This window comes from Sinohyriopsis cumingii, chromosome 1 (genome assembly GCF_028554795.1).
Source record: "Sinohyriopsis cumingii isolate HCF-2022 chromosome 1, ASM2855479v2, whole genome shotgun sequence".
Classification (NCBI taxonomy): Eukaryota; Metazoa; Mollusca; class Bivalvia; order Unionida; family Unionidae; genus Sinohyriopsis; species Sinohyriopsis cumingii.
Genome location: NC_142961.1, coordinates 170474225 through 170493842, shown reverse-complemented (window position 1 = coordinate 170493842; position 19618 = coordinate 170474225). Strand labels below are relative to the sequence as shown.

At 36.0% G+C, this 19618-nt stretch overlaps 1 protein-coding gene across 1 annotated transcript in view; it reads left to right on the top strand.

The window, feature by feature from the left end:
• The window catches only part of LOC149808374 (solute carrier organic anion transporter family member 4A1-like), a 95621-nt gene extending 76416 nt beyond the window's left edge, over positions 1 to 19205 (top strand). The window contains exons 6-13 of the mRNA XM_089976384.1: positions 1144 to 1265; positions 9674 to 9795; positions 10351 to 10489; positions 10964 to 11159; positions 11821 to 11974; positions 12390 to 12565; positions 13363 to 13427; positions 13951 to 19205. Coding sequence (XP_089832510.1) covers positions 1144 to 1265; positions 9674 to 9795; positions 10351 to 10489; positions 10964 to 11159; positions 11821 to 11974; positions 12390 to 12565; positions 13363 to 13427; positions 13951 to 14216 — 1240 coding nt within the window. The 3' untranslated portion in view covers positions 14217 to 19205. The remainder of the gene's footprint in view (positions 1 to 1143; positions 1266 to 9673; positions 9796 to 10350; positions 10490 to 10963; positions 11160 to 11820; positions 11975 to 12389; positions 12566 to 13362; positions 13428 to 13950) is intronic.
• Positions 19206 to 19618: the final 413 nt, after the last annotated feature.

Genomic DNA, 19618 nt, shown 5'->3' with positions numbered 1-19618 from the left:
ATGATTTTAACAAAACCTTGCATCATCGTTATTATTCTATGATTTTAACAAAACCGTGTATCATCGTTATTATTCTATGATTTTAACAAAACCGTGTATCATCGTTATTATTCTATGATTTTAACAAAACCGTGTATCATCGTTATTATTCTATGATTTTAGCAAAACCTTGCATCATCGTTATTATTCGATGATTTTAGCAAAACCTTGCATCATCGTTATTATTCTATGATTTTAACAAAACCTTGCATCATCGTTATTATTCTATGATTTTAACAAAACCTTGTATCATCGTTATTATTCTATGATTTTAACAAAACCGTGTATCATCGTTATTATTCTATGATTTTAACAAAACCTTGTATCATCGTTATTATTCTATGATTTTAACAAAACCTTGCATCATCGTTATTATTCTATGATTTTAACAAAACCTTGCATCATCGTTATTATTCTATGATTTTAACAAAACTTTGCATCATCGTTATTATTCTATGATTTTAACAAAACCTTGCATCATCGTTATTATTCTATGATTTTAACAAAACCTTGCATCATCGTTATTATTCTATGATTTTAACAAAACTTTGCATCATCGTTATTATTCTATGATTTGCACAAAACCTTGCATCATCGTTATTATTCTATGATCAGTTACTAATTACATAAACTATATACCATGTACACACATAAACATGATGCAAACAAACAAATAAAAAATGTGCTCAAGCAGTCACTAAAACGCATAACGTCAAACAAGCCTAAAGACCTCAGTGATATAAGTGTCTGTGTGTGCTTGCGTGTGAAAGGGGCTATATTTGGTATTGGCAGTATTATATAACTTTATCGGTCTAGAGAATAGTATCAAATGTCTGAGAAAAAATGGAATTAATATTATGGGGAATGAGACTCAAATGTCTTTGTATCGAAATGGTTCTAATCAGAATGATTTAAGAGATAATTTGGAAATACAAAACTTACCTCACTTAACTCTTTGGATAACAAAATGTTCACGTAGTCAATATGGACTAACGGTAATATATCTTTCATCCAGTGTAGAGTAAATCTGAATCTGAGAAGCCTTGAGTATCTGAATATTTCTATAACTGCATGACTTAAAAATAAAATCCCCACCCATTTCAGTGTCCCTTTGACCTCCATGGATCCCCAGTGGGTTGGAGCCTGGTGGATTGGTGCAACCATTTCTATCGGAGCCTTTCTGATCGTAGCCTTTCCGATCCTTGGCTATCCGAAAAGACTTCCAGGTACGATATTATAGCTTGTTTTGCAGTCTGACATGCTGCATATTCTCTTCATTATTCACAGAGAATTCATGAGGAGAGGTTTTAAGTGGAATCGTGAGGTAGTTTGTTAATTAAATTTTCTTTTCTATATTTTGATATTAACAATCTTAAAAACATACAAACACAATAATCTGTGTCAAGAATTTCGTAAAACAGTGAGAAAATTTACCTAAAATGTTAATGGTTTGACAAATTGTGGATGGTGATATTTTTACTATACCCACTTCAGAGCTACCTGTTTGGAGTAAACAAGTTAGCACAAATAAATCTCTTTTTCATCAACTTCTTGAATTTTTTAAGACAGCAGTAATAGTCTTGTGGGTAAATAATTTAAGTACACTGAGTTTAACTACCGTACAATGTCGATTATCAGACTCAACGGACGACAATAGAATCACTGGAATGAACAAAAATTTCCCACACGGGAATTAAACTACTACACTGTCTATCGCTGCACTGTTGGGTTTTTAGATTGGCTGTCTGTTTCATAAGCTTTTGCCCATGAGCAAGATTTATGAAACATGGAACCAAAAAGTTAATCAGTTCGCATACACCATCTGGAGGAGTAATGAGTACGTGATTACAAAATTAGTACGTATTAGAAACGTTTGAGGGACGTGGTGTTGGTTTGGATAAATCGAACATTCCAACAATCCGGAAGCATATTGCACAACCTTATGTAAAAATTTGGCTCTTATCGTGCCAAGCTGAAGGCTAGTATCACCACTCCCTTTAAATTTAATATAAAATTCCTATTTTTCCAGATGTTGTAGTCGTTCTTTTCATTTCTGATATATTCTTTTTGCCTGTGTTCTGTTTTGACAAATATTCAGTTGGGTTTTTTTTAGCAACTATATGGGAAATTTGGAGTCTCAATATACTTCAAAGTTTCACTTACCGGTATTTTTTTAACCACCAGTAACATGTTTATTCATTTCAATACACTAAAACAAGTTTTCTTGTTCATGATTTTCCAACAGCAGCTCTTTCTTTAACAGACCGCTGAAAATTTGAAAAATGAACGTTAAAAAGCTTACTTCGTAGTATATAATGACACATAAGATATAAAGGAAAATTTACATGGCACCTTCATTTTAAAATAAATCACTTGGGATACACGTGGAATTTAACATACATTAGTGAATAGGTTTTATATTAGTATAACACTTAAGATGCAAGGGGAGCTTAACAGTGGTCCTTAACATGACCTTTCCCTTTATAAGCATATTCTTTTTTATTTTTTGGGGTGGGGGTGGTGAGTTCCTAGTATAAACATGACATTATAAGTAGAAGGGGAATGCTAATTTAAAAACGTCCATAGGTTTGACATGATGGGTGAGTCTGGTAACACTGACCAACACCCCACGTTGACCTACCAGGACTTGCATCTACTAACCAACATCCCACACTGACGGGCAACCATCCACACCTAGTGAAACACCATCTTCAAACCAACATCTCACATTGATTAAAAGGGATTAAAATAGAAGGTAAAGTAATATATATATATATATATATATATATATATATATATATATATATATATATATATATATATATATATATATATATATATATATATATATATATATAATACCAGTCATATGGCGAATAACAGCTCTTTCAAGTGCACTTGAGCCAGCAAGGGATCACGTGTATCAGGGATTTATTAAGATAAATGCAATAAACTGACAACGAACAGTGCAAAACTAGTTTCTAACTAGCCTTGCCGCTTTCGATCCTAAATGAGTCTTTTTCAAATGCAATCACAAAAAAGACAAGACAAACAAAAGAACATCGACGTACATCATCCCGTGTTTCCTTTATGTCATACGTGTGCTGACATGTGTAATTAACAGTAACCTTGTCATCATGATGACTTAGAAAATGTCTTCATAGGAATGTGGGTGAGTGTCGAATTGTTTCATGCTTTCGATTGTGGATATCAATTCTTAAAAGGGTGCGAAATTCGGCACTTTCCTACCACAGAACAATACCATCAGGACGACCACTCAAGTCCAGGGATTATTTTATGGCTATGTCAGTGTGTTTCTCAGAATGAAACAAGAAGTGAGCAGCTACCCGTCTTGGTGTCCAACTTCAGATAAAAAGACCCATTCAAACAATGGTTCTGATCCTTATAAATTTTCGATTTGAAACACGTATTACAGAACGAAAGAAGACGATAAATTGCTGAAGTCATGATGAATTATCTTCTTGATCCGCTGATGCCGAAGACCGAAGATTTGGTGGATTCAAATCGATAATTTACAGCTCATGAGAGCAAAGGAAAACTCATTAAATACATGGAGATCATATGTGAAGATTTGATCTTAATGAATTACACAGAGGTAATGGAGTTTGTTCCACACGATGAAGTTGGCAATGTCATCATTTCTGCTTAGGTGACATCTAATGCCCGTTTAAAATTGTATCCCATGTTGAAACTTCTAGGAGACCGTGTCCTTTATGTTGACACCGATTTTTTTGTAGCATGTATGTCTAATGCCCTTTTGTCTACCACCCTCACATCGAAGACGCAAGTTTAGAAGCGTGGACCGACGAATATCCCGAAGACACTATCTTTAGTTTTAATACAAATAGACCTAAACATTGTGGCAGCTGCAACCAGTGTAAAGTAAAACGACTAACCCTCAACTATCGTTCGAGTAAAATGGTGATCTTTGAAGTGTTAAGAGAAGCCTTAAAGTCAAGCTTAAGACTTTCGTGTCCTCGCAAGATTCATCAGATAGACAAATCGTAGTCAGCCCTTGGAGACGGTGTACCAGATTGTCTGCGAGAAACGAGTGCGACTTCTCAATCGCAACATGGTGCCGTAAGGATACCGTCTTTCTGCGTCTAAAAGTTCCAAAGGAAAAAGAGAGATCACTGTACTGGAAGTTCATACGTTCACCGGAAAGATACATTGGACAATGAAATCATGGGATGGATTAACTCAGTCCAAAGTCAATGAAGGCGAGTGAGATACTGTGCCCTGCGACAAGACTAATGCTTACCCTGGGACAGCAAGACCTTTTGATTCCACTATCGCAAGAGATGGCGTTTGTATACCTGTCTATGGATGCCATTCCATGCACGCACACAGTACTGTGAATATCAAAACCCTCATCGAAATCATGAATTCATGAGGAATGCACGTTTTCTGTGACTTTACCTGGCTATTGTGATTCTGCCAGTCGATTCCTGACGCTCAAAGTGAATGGCATAAATATTTGGAGCAGATTGTCGTCTTGGGACAAGACAGTAAATACAGTGTTTCAGTTGTGTCATGAAACTAAACGAGTGGGATACAGCTTAAATTCAATATGCCAGGTGGTCTCAGTGATGTCACTATCTTTCCTTGGTTGTTCCAGATTATTATTCTCATGGATACTTTAGAAGAAGAGAGAGCCTTTGGCAAATCTATCGCCAGTCATGCATAGATATGACCACAAAAACCTCATTGTGTTAAAAGTGATGCGACTAGTGATTATAACTTTTGTACCCCTGCGTGAAGAAATTAGATGTACTTTATCTACTCTTCAAACTTACTAAGAGTGTGAGTGGCTAGTTGGATACACCAATAGATTTACGACTTGATGGATGCACCTGACTATAAAAGTCTTGGATTCGACGTTTGCAAATAAGAGTTAGTTGACTATCCAAGAGACACGTGTAGTTGATTTCAAGAGAGAAACAAAACGTGTTCTTTTTAATCGTGAATGGTTCTGCATTTGTCAGAAGATAGTCTCAAAGAAGTTTTACAACGGTTTATTTCGACGTCACGATGCGATCCTAATACCGCAGCAAAACCCAAAAAGCAAAATCTATCCGAAATTCCAAATCCAAAAGACAGAGAAACGAAGAGAGGTGCATTGAGTTCACACTCCAAATTATCTTTAAAGAAGAAAACCAAAAGAAAAATCCAAGAAACGATCACTTTAATAAAAAGAGTTATTGTGACTAAAACACGCACAAAAACCTCGTTCTGTGATCATCTCCTTTTCCTCTTCTCCATCTCCTACAGTTCCTCCGTTACTGATAATGTCAGCGAAACTTGACTTAAAACTCGTGTTTCCCGATCTTATCAAAGATTGGAAAACCGCTTCTAAAGGTACTTTTACTTCTTCTCCGTCGACGACACTGCCGCTAATGATGCTGCTGTGCGGCAAAAAATGAAGCATCCCCTAAAACAAAACAGGATTGTTACAATGTTTCCTAGATTTGTCAAAGCAAGAACTGGTACGACATCACCTCCGACAATCTTTGAAGACGAATTCCAGTATAAACGAATTAGTATTTGACAAGATTTTCTTCACTTCAGCTCCTCTGAACAAAACGTCTTCATCTTAATGTTCACACATTCGCCGACGTTGTAAGATGTCTCCCATAAACGAACAACAGATTATTCCTTTTCGTTTAGATAAACATTGGGATGTCTTGTCAACACTTAAAGCGAATGTTTTTTATGCATAATTGTTTTTTATTAGGCACGTAAAGAAATCATCGATACAGACTGTGAATGAAATTCAAACGCATTCAAAGGACGGTTTCCTTGACCAAGATACAGAAAAAGCTATGAGGACGACATCGCCTTGTTCTTTGTCATATGATGAAAGAGAAAATTCCAGTCAGTCGAAAGATAGTTCGTTGTTAAACGTCTGTACTACCTTGTTAGGATCAAATGATGGACCTCTTTTAGGATAATTGTTGAGGTGAACATGAAAAGGACTAGATGTTATGGAAGGAAAAAGTATCTTTTGTTTCATACGAACGGTGAATGCAACTTCACCGTTGATACGGACACCTCACGTACCTACTAATACTAATCTAACAGATAGGTGACACTTACAACAAGAGTAACGTGGATTGAACAAATTTGTCAGAAAAGGAAAAATCGCAATGTTTGCAATAGCGTCACTAGAAAACTATCAATATACATGCTATAAAAACCAATGAACGAAAATTTCAAAGTCATACCAAAGTAACATAAATCGAAATACTCATACGCACATAGCATACCTAGAGAATCTCCTGACGCATGGAAGCCAAGGAAAAACACCTCAGTACATCAGACGTATGAAAACCTGAAACGTTTAGTGCATTCAATGACATCGAGTTTGCAGAAGGATTTAACGACCGACAAAAGAAAATCAAACGAGAAACAAGGCGGAGCTTAGGAATAATGGGGAGTTTACATTTTGCAAGATAATTATTTGTTAAATTATGTGAATATACGTGTGAGACTGAATCGATGTAGTGCAATATTCTATTTGAAAGACAATATTTAAGAGTACAAAACTAACATCGAACAAGCTAGACTGCATACGAGTGGAGGTCTTACCCAAAGTGGGAAATCACATCAGTCAAGCTCTGACCAGAAACACAGCCAAGTATCCACTACGACGAGTGGAAATCAAAGCTTTCAACATTGCCTCTGGACTCCGATCCCAGATGAAAGATCATGTATTCCAAGGTCCACTGCCATAACGTTTGTTTAATGGCATCTTCAGCAATGCAAACCTCAGTGGAACTATTGATTAAAACCCTTTTGGAGTTGCAGCACATCAAAGTGTCCAAAAAAGAAGTAATCCAAAACGGTCAAACATTGTGTACCTGACCTTTGAAATCTAACTTTGCCAAGAAAATTGACTTCAGATCATACTTGACTCTGTTTGAAGCCAAAATAAAATCAAAAACCAACAATTCCCACGACATGTTGCACGACAAATATGCAGGAGGATATGGTTTGCCGGGATTTAATTTCACTCCAAGCCAAGGTAGCGACGAGAGAATTTACTTCTTATAAAATCAGGTCAACTCCCTGTGGGAATTTAGTTTACAGTTGCCCTCCTGAAGACAGTGAGTGTGATGTTGTGTGCAGAATTTTATCATGCCCTTGAAATTAGCAGCATGAGAGAAATGATCCAAGAAGATTAGAAAAAATAAACACATGAAATCACAACACATAGACATAAGCAAGGAAAATCCTTTCCTATCAGAAAATCAGTAACGCACCCCATCTGTAGGCGACGAAGAAGAGAGACACAGTAGTGATGGTACAATGGCCCGAACAGAATCTGGAAGAAGTACGGACACTTATCCTATAAGATACGATATTAAAAGAGTGGTCTAACGACTTTAGTGATCATTTTCTACATCCATTGATTTCCTTGGAGACGAAATGCATGGAATATCTCTTGCAAAAATTAGAGACATTCCCTTCATCGACTTTTTTGACAGATCTTCTACAAGCAAATGTATAGTGTGAAATCAGTATTCATCATTACCTGTGAAGAAAAGATACCAATGAATACCATGACATGATTTTTATAAAAACAATAGAAATAAAATCCTAGCTTACATCGATTTCAAAACGACATTGTTCTTTATCATTCAAAGTCCATTCTAACTTCTCAACGTTGTATTTGGCAGTGCACGTGAATAGGCAGGGACTGGACCTAAACCTTGTTCTCTATATTTGTCTTGGTTAATGATTTAGTTAGCAGCCCCGGGTAGCCAAATAGTCTCAATCTTTCGCCTTAGCGTGGGTTTGAGTCTCGGGTTCGGCCAATGTGGTTATTGCCAGTAGCTACCCGTGAGTTGGTGGTTCTTATCTGGGTTTTTCCCAGGTTCTTTCTCCACCAGTTATACTGGCCTATTTTGTGCTTGAGAAACGAAGTTAAACCCAAAGCAACAGCAACGATTGATTTAGCGGGGAATAATTTTTTTAAATGTTGATTTAGAAAAATGGCGATGGTCGGTAATTTTTGGAGCAAAGATTCTTTTGACGTGTTCTTTCATTGCCTCCCTGTCGATCTTACTTGATTTTAAAACGATATTTTCTTTCACATCCGCATACTAAATATGAGAGAGTTTTCCTTTCCGTCCATGCCTCCAGCTTCAAAAACGGTGCCTTCACCAGTCTTGCAGTCTATCGTTGGCATGTCAATGAGAAAATGTTCTCTATCATCCATGGAAGACTCTCTGAAGCCCGCGATCTACCTAGATAGGACAAAACACTTCCCAGACGAGATTCAAGAAATACACATTTTATTCTCGGACGGAGACTGTTGAAAAAGAACCTCATAATTATTATAAGATGGCGAAAGTGCTCATAAAAGATACGACGATAGAAGAAAACAATTCCAGTGGAAGGAAGAAGAACTGTAGAAGAAAAAATTGTAGCAGCTACCGCGACAACTCGAACAGTGGGAGAGGGTCTAGAAAAATGGGCTATGGAACCGGGGGCTCAGAAGCAGCAGCAACAGCAACAAGAGCAACACTATCAATAGACGTAGCAACCTCTAGTCTCCCGAAGTGGAAAGCTGGGATTGGATCAAGATTGTTAGACTTTCAGGTTCAATTAATCATTAGTGTGCAGATGGATGGAGACAAAGACATGCTGCTTGTGAAGCTCAACCTGGGAGGTATGGACATGAATGGAGAATGTACCTAAAGATCTCTAAAATGCCTTTTCATGATAATCCAGATATTTCAGAAACAGAGATACTACTCAAAGACTGCCAACATTATATTTTATGTGTGTATGTTGGTGTGCAGGTTTTGTATGTCTTCCACAACAACAAAAACCTAAACCCGACTCTTCTACCCTTATATTTTGTGTGATAGTATATGTTTATGTTTATATATGTAAGTTTGAAAATTCCCACCATCTCTGGGGTGATAGTATCTTTGTATATGTGCAAGCACTCGTACCCTTTTCTCTCCCCATGTATAATACTAGATACGCATGCTTGTGTTTAAATGTTGCGGGGACATTCCTAATTTTTTCTCTCAATTCACTCTATGTTTGATACTATATAGGTATGCGTGTGCGTATAGTGTGTTTATACTCATTATCAGGAGATGATAATAAAGTTATATGGGGATAGGTAGAATAGGACAGGCTTTAGTTTTGCCTTTAAGAGGTACGATTACAGTGTATCCCCTTCTGTTACATCCTACTCTTTGTGTGAGTTATTACAGGGGATGGTCAGTAAAACGGTGTGTTGGTCAGTAGGTGTGGGTGCTTGTGCCCAGAATTGCGTACAACGTTACATTCCCATAATCGCCATCGTGCCATAATAATGTTGATGCTATGGTATTTTTAACAAACATTCACCTTGTACTAGTTGTATCATTTGTACTCAAAACAAAATTATAGGTACAAAGGGAACTGTTATGTTAAGGACTAATGTAAAATTTCCGTTTGAACCCCAGGCGCCATAGCAATATTAAGCCTATGAACTATTTTTTGAATTTCCGTTTGTACCACCAGTGTCATATCTGTACCCCAAGTGTCATTCTATACTACTTACATTGCCACTTGCAAGCTGAAACTGATCCATCAGATTCTATATTTTTAGGATATCATCAGCTCCAGCAGATGCGTCGGTCAGAGGCACACACGGGTACCGATAACGAGTTGGTGGCTCGGGCCAGTTTCGGAAAATCCATCAAAGACTTTCCTAAGGCTCTACTATTGTTGGTATGCTTGAAAGAGTTTATAGTATTATTAAATTAGATAAACGATTTCATATTATTCCATGTTAGTTCACTAAAGCAACAAATAGTGAATAAAATACAATCTAGGTTGTAAATATATTGTCTCCGATCCTTTTCTTTGTAAAGAAGGTGATAGAGTAGGTTCAAACTATACCAATAAATAGTCCAGCAAATGTAACACAGTAGTCAATTGATGTTGTAGAAATGACTGGAAAGGGTACATACAGTCAGAACGTTATGTTTTATGACATACGTATCAGATGTGGTAACTAAACATTTTATTCAACTTAAAAAATAAATAACAAATTCCTAAAATCGTATATCTTGCAGAATCCAAACTTTAATTATGAAACGAAATGCTAAGAAATGTACTAAAATCTTGTGATTATGGATTTATTTTGTTTCATCATTGGATGTTACTGATGTGACCGTTATCAGAATACTGACATAACATATTAAAACTGTTCAATTAAATTAATGTTTGCTTACTTGAGGTAATATCTAATATGCTAGTGTGGATTTTCATATTGCTATCCAGCTGAAGAATCCCCCGTATTTGCTAGTTTCTTTCGCCGGCACGATGGAGGCCCTCGTCATCAGTGGGTACGCCACATTCGGGGTGAAGATTCTCCATCAGAGATTTAACATGGACCTTCCTACAGCTGGCCGGATTTTCGGTAGGACAAAACTATCTTTTCATTCATTATTTAAACGAAAAGAAAATAGCTCAACTCCAAAGTGGCTTTTAATTAGAAATTAATCGTTGAATCTACTGATCATTCCCGTGACAAAGTTTTGTCTACAGTATTTTGCAATTTTTGTAGAAACCTGAAATCAATGAGCTTTTTCTTCTCAATGGTAACTTTAACTCGGCATCAAAAATTTCGAAAGAGAAACAATCGCAGGCCCAGTGATAAAACTGAAATGTAATGTAAAACGTTGGAAAGTCAGGGGCTAACTTATTTCTGGACGTTGTCTTAATCGTTAGGGTAAAACCAACAATTATATGAATACACTGAAAAAATGTTAATACTCAGCAATAATTTGAACAAGGAAAATTTGGTGATTTGCTGGATATAATTTTAATTGCTCATATATTTGTACATATTGATAGGATTTCAAATGAACATAATGTAGATTTTCTTGTTCAGGGATCGTGACAATAATTGGCTCCAGTGGTGGAATGATGCTAGGAGGATATTTGGTGAAGCGGTTCCAACTGAAGTGTCGCGGAATAATGCGGTTGTGTGGCGGTTTTATGCTGGTCTCACTTATAGTATTCCCAACATTTCTAGCACACTGCCCATCTCCGTCCATTCCTGGAGTTTCTACATTTTATCCCGGACAGTAAGTTATCTATTGCAAGCAATACACCGTTTTTCTTCATAGGCTGGGTTGCACAGAGGCTTTGGTGTGGTTTGAAACCAAGCTATTAGTGACTTCATGGACTGCCCTTTTTCGTTGGTTTCAATTATACATTTGCAACATTCAAGGATACTTTCTAATTTATAGAATATTTATTACTTCGGGACTTTCGTGTCTTGTCGGTACTGTAGAAGTATTTTTTTTTTTCTTTATACTTTTATTCCTATTTTAAAGAACTGTGTATGGTACGTAGTTTTATGTATTTAGAAGCATACTAATGTGCGATAGGTAAACATGGATGGAGAATCGCAATGACCGTAAGCATTCATAATGTTGATCATAGCTTAAAGAAGCAATAATCACACAATATAATCTCCCTCTCTCTCTGGTTGAGCTTTTCCTATACATAAATTTCCGTCTTCGTGTCACTGTTTGATGGTTGGAGGATTTCTCTGTACAAGTTTTCAACCCTGTTTCGTGAGCAGTTGATTCAAAAAGAAAGAAGTGACACTTATCTATGTTCTGCAATGTAAAATTTTACCACTAGTTTACTACATTCAGAATATTACATTTTATTTGTAATATTCTCACGGTTTTCTTGATTCTATTTTTTTCTGCCTCAATTTTTTTCATTTTTTTTAAGAGACCGTTATGATGGATTGTCGTCAAGATGCAATGAGGAATGTGGCTGTACCACCGCTGGTTTTGAACCAGTGTGTTCTGGCAATGAACAGATGATGTTCTTCAACCCATGCTTCGCCGGTTGTAGTCAGGTGATACAGGAAAATGGAAGCAAGGTAATTTAAATTAGTCTCTCATTCTTGACTACTGATTCTAGGATGCAAAAGATAAGAGATTTTACACAAGAGGTAAACGTTTTAATTTTCATAAGCAAAGAAGAAAGTGGTGGTGGTAGTGATAGTGGAAGAGGGAGGGAGGTCGAGACAGATAATTACAGTGGAAAAGTATGAAAAAATGCTACTTTGCTGCAGTTTCTGATTATAATTGTACCTGTGTAGCGTTATTTGATGGTCCTGGTGGGGGCATGAACACCTTGTTCATTAAAATGTTCCGTAGATGCGTGCTGAGGGTCAAACATTTTTGTTAGAGGCTTAGGTTACTTACACTGGAGAAACATTCCAGTGATGCCGATTATTAGAGAAATTGATGTTCGAGTTATCGGAGCATAATCACTGCATTTTTTACTTCCAGATTTTCAAGGATTGCACATGTTATAATGAAACCCACATCAATAGAACAATTCATGATTTGATGAGCGGGACGTGCACAGCCACATGTGATTGGATGTACGTGTACTGTGTTCTAATGTTTCTTATGATGATCGTGACCTTCGCCACAATGTCACCAGGGACGACAGCTGCCTTAAGGCAAGCATAGATTAGTGATATAAACTTGATTAAACTTTTTTTTAAAGGGACCTACACCTACCCACCTCCCAAATAACCGACGTCGTGGTTGGCATTTGTTAGAAAAAGTGACATAATAAGCTTGTAAATTTATTAGACGCCAAGAGCAATATTTTAGACAGGTTACGTTTTCTATAGAGTACTTGGCTTTTTATTCTTGTATATAATAAGTCCAAACTTTCGTCTAATGATGCAAGATATAATCGTGCTATATTTGTTCTGTGAAATAAAGACTATATAAACACTTTTGCATTACACAATGTAATGAACAGACTGAAATTACAAAGTTGCGCAAAATGACAAAGAAGTCATTGCACACGATGCATGTTGTATTAAGTTTTCTGCTCATTCGTTTCCTTTTACAATTTATCATTGGGGATTCAGTTTCTTTGATGTGGCTTCTATTATAAATAATAGGTAACCTCTTTATCCCATGGCTTAAGAAAATTACCAATTTATTCAAATAATATATTACTGGAATTAGGCTGTAGGCAGAACTTATTTTCGTCCTCTCCTTTACACAATGGCTATCTAAAGCATTTATTATATGTATATAAAACAACCACGTGCGTGCAAACATGGCTCACTGAGTTATTTAAGTGAAGTATTATCATGCATTGATTGAATGTCATGTATTTCACTGTCAATCACAAAGCATACTTGTCTACCTTAGTGCCCATTGAGAAAGAGGATTTAAAAAAATATTAATTTTAAACTGGATTTGTTTTTAGGGTTTTTTTTGTGTTTTCTAATTACAGGTGTGTGCCGAATGAACAGAGATCAATGGCCTTGGGAATAAGTGTCTTGATTGTGCGACTCTTGGGTAAGAGTTTATCTTGATACAACTAATACATGAAAGTTTCTGATGCGTGTCATGGCATTTAACAAGCAAAAGGTTTATATGTTGTGCAAGAGATAGAATTGTAACCTCTTTCAAGACAATAGAGATTTCCTTCTAAACCTAAATTCAACGTTATCACATAACAATAATCGCGAATAATCTATGAGCATAATTTACATTTAATAAAACGTGTAAGTTCAAGCGAAGGTTTTTGCCATTTCGTCTTCAGCGTTAAATGTGTTCTTCTGTGTATTCAACATAATATTTAATCTTCTACTATTACTATGACGACAATAATTATGCTGAAAAATCTATGGTAGCAAGCACAGATATGGTGGGAATGTATTATTTTAAAGAGAAACCCTTTGCTGATAGACGTAGCATGCTCGCACAATAAAAAATAGTTTGAAAAAAAGAGCTATAATAACATTGTGTTCATGGTCTGAGAAATCTAAAACAATGTATTGGTTATACTTAAGGGTACTGGTGTATTTAATATTTTCAGGTACAACGCCTGGTCCAGTTTTACTAGGAACCATCATTGATAGCACGTGCCAGGTCTGGGGAAGCAAGAAGGGAGGTGACGTCGGCGCGTGCTGGGTGTACAACAGTTTCGATATGGGCGTTAAGTTAATGATCTGGTGGATCGCTCTCAAAGCTACAGGGGCCTCACTTTTTATAATAGCATCATTTATATATAAACCACCAAGTGAGGATGATTCTGCAAGAAATATTTTGAGGAAGAAACTACCTAGGAACGGCATTCTATAGTTTTTTTTTCTTCTTATACTTTTCTGACAGTATCAGTTGAAAACAAGTAAAACACAAAAGCACATTTTAATTTTTTTCATCATGACTAGTACGTGGACTGGCGATAGTTATGTACCCATCAAAGCTACAGGAGCAATTCTTTTTTTAATAGCATCATTTATATATAAACCACCAAGTGAAAATGTACAGGATGATTAGAAAAATGCGTTCCCCGACCAGCACAGATTGATATCGTATTTTTTGAGGAACTACCTAGGGAAGTTATAAAATACTATTTTTTCTGACAGCTCTTCAACATAAATAAAGGTCACGACTCACAATTATCTGTTGAATTAGTATAGAGCGATTTACAATCGCATACTGAAAAATGTAGGAAACAAACGAGAGGTTCCGACCAGAGGTGGATGCTACGATGCATGGTAGAAACACCTTAACAAAGGACGGACACAGTGGACTATATCTGTTTATTTGTTGTCTTTCTCAGTCTAAATTTGAAAAAGTAAAACCAAGAGTATATTTTAAAGAGGATTTTTTTACAACTTCAGGTTACGACTTCTATTAGCAGTTAGTGGACTGGCGGTAGGTATGCTACATTAGATCAAACATTTGCAACATACGGTCCGCGACCAGGTTTTATCCGCTTATTAAATCACAGGGTGTGGATTAAACATGAGAAAATTTCACACGCCTGTCATCGATAGATACATTGGCGCATGGTTATATTAGTTGCAAGAACAACCATATATTCGCAGTCTGAACCTTTTCTTACAAATAATTACATGCATTTTTTGTCTAATACTCGACGAGCATTTTGAATGTACAATTTTGGTGACTAGTTTAAGGAAACAGTTAAATAATGAATGTAAGAATGATTGACCCATCCCACAAATCACTCTACACTAACTGCACATAAAGTTCTACTTTTATTCGTATTTAACATAATAAATCTATAAATACATGTATAGCACATCCCCAGTGCATATAATTTCTTGTAGCTGACCTTGCCTCAAGCAATGTGAATTTATGGAATCCCTCTGACACTTTGGATCAAATTTTGCATTTATGTTGTTCCTTAAGGCATGTTCTACTAAAAGTTTGTCCAAGGTGACAACACTAGCAACTGTTTGGTTTTTATAGCAAACATATAAAAAAACTTATTTTGAAAATCTAAAAGAAAGGCTGAGTTCAATTTGACCAGTCTTGGTATTTCATAGGACCAGCTCTATTAAAATTGTGTCAGGGATGGTTCTTCCAGCAACAGTGTGGTTTCCTCAGTAACCATGTGGAAACTTATTTTCGACTTCCCTACAACTGATTACCCAATTGCAACTAAAACAGAAGTATTTGTTAGAGTACGTTGTATCAAAACTGCGTCCCAGGCCACTCACCTAGTGCTGATGTTGCTTCCATATCACCGATATAGAAATCCCTTTTCCAACTATTCCAGGACGCCTTATCCAACTTTGATCAATCGTAGTATGAGTTTTTCTTTGTAATGCTCAATCAAAATAAATGTACGCCTGGCGTGGCTACTCTTGCAACGTTATGATTTTATTAACAATTGTAGAAAATTCTATTCCATTTTTCTTGAATACGACTGAACCAGTTTTTATCAAAATATGAATTTCAATTTAACAAATGCTTGTATTTCTTTCTTCTTGTAATCAAGTTTTGGTATATTTTTTCAATTCTAGAGATCTGATGTGCAATGTTTGTGTTTGCTTTTTTTTGTGGGGGGGGGGGTTGATATTCCTCGTTTGATCTTTTCAGACAAGTTAGGGTGCCCCCCCCCCCTTTTTAATGGTTATACTATTTTGCAAAGTATTTTTAAATTGTATTGTTAGCAGGTGATATAGTTTATTATTGTAACATTGGTAGTGTTTTTAATTTGCTATAATTATTTTTTATTATTATTATTATTTGGGTGGTATTTTTTTCGGTAGCTTTTTAAAATTTTATTCCAAATTCAGAAATATAGTTCATCTCTGGGCTGTCGTAGATTGTCTCTTCTAGGTCTTCATCATAATTTAGTAGGTAGTAACTTTTTCTATTCTTCTCTTGTTCTTCCTTTTTCCTTTTCTTTTTCTTCTCTCCCGTGTCTTCATTCTCAAATCTCTAAGATTGTCATGTTTTTCTTTCATCTTCAGGTTCTCTCTCTCTCTCTCTCTCTCTCTCTCTCTCTCTCTCTCTCTCTCTCTTGTTGTCGTTGTAGTTCTTGACCTTTAATTTGTTTAACTTCTTCTTGTTGTTGTTCTTTTCTTCCTTGACCTTCTTGTTGATGTTGTTGTTCTTTTCTTCCTTGACCTTCTTGTTGATGTTGTTGTTCTTTTCTTCCTTGACCTTCTTGTTGCTGTTGTTGTATATGGTGTTCTTGTTTCCCATTTTGTTCTAATGACTTCACTTTAGCTTTTGGAGTCTGTTGTTGTTTTCGCTTTTGTTCTTGTTGTTGCTGTACTTTTTCCTTTGCTGGGTTTGATAGCTATTTTAGTTGCTGTTGTTCTTCCTTTTTTCCTTCTGGGTGGGAAGATTGTCATTTATGTAACATAAGTTTGTTCTTCTTTTTCTAAATTCGTTCGGCAGGTTTTCTTCATGTGTCCTGTCTTTCCGCAAATCCTACATTTCCGATGGTATATGCATCCCCTGTACCATGATTTTACTGTAGATTCGTGCATGAAGAAGGCTGGTTTCATATTCTTCAGTTCTACTTTTTTGATTTCCAGAATCCTTATCTCGTTTTTATTGGACTATAGGGATATGTGTCCATTCTAGCGCATGTGACTCGTAGTTAGAATTTCTTTTACAACTTTTCTATTGTTGCCTGCAGGGGTATTTCCAGCGGCAGGTCTGATAAGTGTAGTTCTCCCGTCCACTTTTTTAAATTTTATTTTCCTTAATATTGGTGATGGATCTTTTACAACTGCTGTTTCCCCTTCAATCACAATTTCTCCGTATGGGATTATCGGCTGTTTTCCAAATGGTCTTAAAATAGAACCTGTTGTTCCCTTTCTGTTTAGCCCGTCAGTTATTTTAGTAAAGTCTTTGTTTACCGATTTAATAGCGTTCATTATTGATATCATTGAAGGTCTTCTTTCCAAAGGAATTCCCTATAGATCTATTTCTTGGTTGCCCTCTTTATAAGCACATTCTAGGAAGAGCCTTCTGCTATTTCAATTCTTCTTCTTTTGATATATTTTTCCAAATCTGTGAGCTCTCTGCAGTACGCCATCTTATACGTGCAGCACGTGTTTTTTTTTTCCCAGTTAAGTTGTAGTCTTGTAGTTTGATTATTTTTCTTTCTATATTATCCTTTATTTATAATCTTCTATATACTTTGTGTTTGTTTGCTTTTTGGGCAATTCAGGCGTTTAAATTTTGCGTTAGTATTTTTTGCATGGCTAATAACCTGACAGAATGATTCAGATTGTTCTTGCACTTTAAACAACATGACAGCATGTGTAATTAGGTTATACTAAATTTGCAGGTCGTTTTATCAGGCATATTTTAAGAAAAAAATAATATTCGGCTGTTGTTTAAATTCTAATAATAGATATACAGGCCATTTCCATGTTATATGTGTATGATATAATGCACAATAATAACCACACATAAACTATTAGAATGTTGTATCTGCAATGAGTTATAACCAATTTGTTATTTAATACCCATCATACATTATATTACAACAGCAGGTGGTGGTGGTGGTGGTGGTGTGTGTGTGTGTGTGTGTGTGTGTGTGTGTGATTTAGATTTTTAACGTAGCTTTAACAATTTTCCAGTCATGTCGCTACTATGTCTGCAGTGTGGCAGTTTAAAGTAATGTCTAGAACTGAGGCATCATGCCGCAGACATGTAGCTTGATATCCCCACCCAGTCACATTATCCTGACACCAGGCTGACCAGTCCTAACACTAACCTCTTAATGCTGAGTGCCTAGCGAGGCAGCTGTTGGTACCACTTTAAGTCTTTGATATGACTCGGCCGGGGTTCAAACCCACGACCTCCCGCATCCGGGGCGGTCAACAACAGCAGGTCGAGGTAAACCCAATAAAATCAAAATGTTCAACATATTTACTCTTACGGGTAATATAAATAGCGACCCAGTGTGTACTGTTACGACTCTAGGTCTTAAAATATGTAACTGAAAGAAGTGAAACCAGCAGTTTTAAGCAAAAACAACATTTATTTATTTATGTACAATACAAAGTGGAAATTCAAGAGAAACAGTATTTTGAATTAAATCCCAAACAATTAAAAATGACCTATCACAAATTTCAAAAATATAGAATGTTTCGAATTAAATCCAATTGTCATGAAAGGTTGTGCTCTAATATAAAGATGCAAACAAAAATGTTTTTTTAATGAGTGTACACATAGTAATGTATTTGAATCTAAACGGTATTAAGATCTTAAGTAATTCCAATGGATATTTTAAAAAAATTATTCCACTTGAATTACATCTGATGTCAAAAACACAACTGCAAACTCTGCGCACGGATTCACACAGACTGATATTGAACAGGAAAGATTTATTTGTTGATCAAATCCCAATTCATGAACATTTTCACTTGACCTGTAAATAAGACTGATTTTGAACTTTTGCTACGTAAATATGTTGTTTACAATTCACAGTCATGGACACACGTTATCTATACAAACATGTTTACAATTTATAACCATGAAGAAAAATTAAGCAAGAACATAAACTAAATATACATAACACCTCACCTCGTAAAAAACCCCAGAAAGATATATACAATACAGCTTTCTTTTTACAAATTAGTCAGTTATGCACATGATACTAAGATAATTAAAATTACATAGAAAGATGGTTTAAGAATGACACTCAGCTGAATTACACAAAAAATACACAAAATAAAGCAGTATAGTGCTTCTATATACGTAGAGAGTGTATATGTAATCACATGACCTTTTCGTTTGACGTTTCTAATGTTAATGTTGTTCTTGCAGCATTAAAGTCCACTTAAATAAGTTGATTTTTATTTTCATTTTGTTAATGAAAGTAAGGGGATTGGGATCACTCAGTATTATAATTGAACAAAGGGCTAAACCAGTGATTCCCAAATGTCCTCAGCACCCCCTACCTTACCCCATAAAAGCATTATTCAGCATTAGCGCTCCCCCTCGGTAATCTCACAGCCCTCCAAAGGGCCGTACCGCCCACTTTGGGAACCACTGGGCTAAACTAATATACTCTTCAAATGCTGCAAAGCCAAACCTTCTTTTCTGATTGTGAAATGATTGTTCAGGTGCTTGTTGAGATTTAGTACTCTGTATGATGTACACCATATTTATTTTCTTGAATTAATGCTTCACCAAACCACATATCACTTGCATCAACAGACGTTTTAAATAATTGACTGAAATCCGGTGCTGAAAAAGCT